This window comes from Nanorana parkeri, unplaced genomic scaffold, assembly GCF_000935625.1.
Source record: "Nanorana parkeri isolate BGI_ZX_2015 unplaced genomic scaffold, ASM93562v1 scaffold1127, whole genome shotgun sequence".
Lineage (NCBI taxonomy): Eukaryota > Metazoa > Chordata > Amphibia > Anura > Dicroglossidae > Nanorana > Nanorana parkeri.
Window position 1 is genome coordinate 550,692 of NW_017307395.1, and position 3,154 is coordinate 553,845.

General features: G+C 48.8%; 1 protein-coding gene across 1 annotated transcript; it reads left to right on the forward strand.

The window, feature by feature from the left end:
* The first annotated feature begins 228 nt into the window (after positions 1-228).
* On the forward strand, positions 229-1,569 carry LOC108796520 (nuclear factor 7, ovary-like). Its single transcript, XM_018568009.1, has one exon. It carries the CDS (start codon positions 229-231, stop codon positions 1,567-1,569), a length of 1,341 nt encoding a protein of 446 aa, XP_018423511.1.
* Positions 1,570-3,154: the final 1,585 nt, after the last annotated feature.

Below are 3,154 nucleotides of genomic sequence, written 5' to 3' on the forward strand. Positions count from 1 at the left end.
GTGTTTTTTTTTTTTTTTTATTTGTTTCCTTGTTGCCCTTTTGGACTGGTTTACCATCATTCATCTATATTATAGGATCACCGTCACCAATTTCAAAATAATTTCCTTCTCCGAGAAGTCAACTTCACCACCAATCCATTTAACGGACACTAGGAGACGAGATCCTGAACTGCTCACCGGGTCTGTGATCAATATTTGTCAGCTGATTCTTTTTCTTTACTCCCAGCCATGGAGAAGAACAGCAGACAAAAGCAACCTGTTGTTTTGTGTACTTACTGCAAACCTGCTGTTCCCGCCGTGAAATCCTGCCTGCAATGCGAGCAATCCATGTGCAGTAAACACTTGAAGCAACACAACACGACGGTGGACCACGTCCTGGTGGAACCCATCAGATCCTTTGAGGACAGAAAATGCTCCCTACACAAGGAAGTCCTGAAGTATTACTGCTGTCGGGATAATATCAGCGTCTGTGCGTCCTGCTCGGTGACTGGAAGCCACAAGGGCCACCAGGTGGTGCTTCTGAACGAGGCCTCAGACAAGAAGAAAGAAAAACTGAAGACGATAGCCAAAGATCTCAAGTTTGACAGCTGGAAGCTTGAGAAGAGGCTGGAGAAGCTCCAAAACCACCGGAAAGACGAGAAAGGGAAAGTAGCTGCCCTCAACAAGAGAGTCAGGGACCTGTTTAAGGAAATCAGAGATAAAGTAAACGCCTTAGAGATGCGAGTTCTGGCTGAGATTTTGAGACAAGATGATCACATCTCATTGACCATCTCGGATCTAATCCGGCAACTGGAACTACAAAAGGACAAGATGTCCAACGCGATTGCTCGGACCAAGGAGCTGCTCAGCGCGTCTGATCCGTTATCTGTGATCAAAGAAAAAGTCGAGAGTTCTGACATCATCAAAATCAGTGATGACATCGGTGACGTAAGAGAAGCTGGATGTCTGGACGAGGGAATCGTCTCCCAGATGTTGCACAAGGGAATTCTCCAGCTCAACATCAGCTTTATGGACCTGAAGAAAATGAGACAATTCGGGGCCATCGGGAACTCCCACGTGTTGCTGGATCCAAACTCCGCTGGTAATAACGTGATCATCTCGGAGGACCTCACGCGGGCCTCCTACGCCGTGGAAGCCATAAAACGGCCAGACTTGCCGGAGCGGTTCAAGTGCAGCCAGGTGTTGAGTAGATGCCAGTTCACAACGGGGAGACATTACTGGGAGGTGGCTGTGGGGGAAGCCAGGAAGTGGTTAGTTGGATTGGCCGCTGCCAGTATAGAGAGGAAGAAAAACGGAAACGAATCGTATTTCGGATGTAATAACAAGTCTTGGGGCCTCTCCTTTAATAAGCAGCTGTCGGCCGGCCATGACAACATGTACGTGGACGTCCCCACGGACGGGCCTATAAAGTCCGTCGGGATGTATCTGGATTATGAGGCCGGACACCTGACCTTCTTCCAGCTGTCTGATCCCATAAAATGTCTGCACACCTTCGCTGCCACCTTCACCGAGCCTCTGCACGCAGCTTTTATACTGAATGACAATTCATCCATCAGGATCCTCAACTGAAAGCTGTTCCTACAACCGCCCCTTTAAGAGACCCTTCACTTTGCACATGCTCGCCTTTCCTTCACTCCTCCGCTGCTCTCTTCAGGTGTCGGGAGAAAGAAGACAAAGCTCTGTGTAAGCTCCAAACGGACTTGTCAGAGCTTACACCGGGCTGAGGAACCTCTCCACACTCCAGCTGCCAATCACTAGGCCGCAGCATGGTCACATGGGTGCTGGGGATTTCTCTTTGCTCTTGGTTGGTGAAGTGCATGCATGCTAAGTAATGTGCAAGTGTAACTCTTCCAGCAGATCTCCACACTGCAAGGATGAACTGTTTTGGTCTAGGGCAGGGGTAGGCAACCTTGGCTCTCCAGCTGTGCTGAAACTACAAATCCCATCATGCTTCTGCCTCTGGGAGTCATGCCTGTGGCTTGTAATACCTTATGGGATTTGTAGTTTCAGCACAGCTGGAGAGCCGAGGTTGCCGACCCCTGAGCTAGGGGACCACAATGAAGATACTCAACTGATCCTGGAACCTGCGACGGTCAGCACACCCCTCTCTCCCCCTCTACTCTGGAAGTGGTATGTCCCTTGGCATCCTCTTGCCTAATGCAACTGAATGGAGCTTGCATAGCTGTGATGACATCACGGGTCCTTAGACCGCTGGAGCCCAGGGGTGATGAGACTACAGGGAGCGGTCTAGCAGCCAGGCGGGATCAAGGATCGGATGACTATATTTCCTTTATTTGCACCTCTAGACCAAAACGTGTGGTTAACCCTTGCAGTGCCGGGGCAGCTTCTGAAAATCCCGGAACTGTTCTTTAAAGAAAGATAGAGATAAAGCAGAAAGCCTGATGATAAAGTGATTACACTGAGAGGAATTCTCTACCATGCATGCTACGACCTGACCGTCATACAATCTCTGTACAGTCAACTTTAGATCTACACACTATGTAATATGAGGACCTCCCTAGTCTTATCCAATCAGTCTGTATCCAACCAGGCTGGGCTCTTCCGCCACCTAGTTGTTGGTAGATCTGAAGGTGATTGCGCAATCAGACTTGTAATGTGTGGTGAGAACGGGTGTCCCCTTTGGAAGATTTCCCTCACTTCCTGTTCCTGTGACAACTCAAACATGTGGAATTCCCCATCACTTTTTATACAGGAAACAACAGTCACCAAGAGGGTGAATCTCTCCAGAGGCGGCTCAATGACCACCATGTAGAGGGATAAACAAACTCTGGCGTTCTAGCTGTTGTGGAACTACAAGTCCCATAAGGCATTGCAGGACTCTGACAGTCACAGGCATGACTCACAGAGGCAATGATGGGATTTGTAGTCTCACCACAGCCAGAGTGCTGAGGTTGCCTACACCTGCCCTAGGTTGTTGTACTTTGTACTGTTTTATGACATGAGCCTGTCTTGTATTTTTCTTTAATTACTTCCTGCTCGCCATTCCGCTTTGTTAGTCACGTTGTTTATGGTGCCGAAGTGCAAGATTAACCTAGGGAAGTCCCATGGTAACAAAAATCTAAGAATGATTGTTTGGTGGCCCTGTTGGGTTGAAATGCACTTTGCCCATTCAGGGCACAGGGACCATGTCTGG

Coding starts and splice junctions, on each gene's coding strand:
- LOC108796520 (XM_018568009.1), top strand. CDS start 229: ATGGAGAAGAACAGCAGACAAAAGCAACCTGTTGTTTTGTGTACTTAC.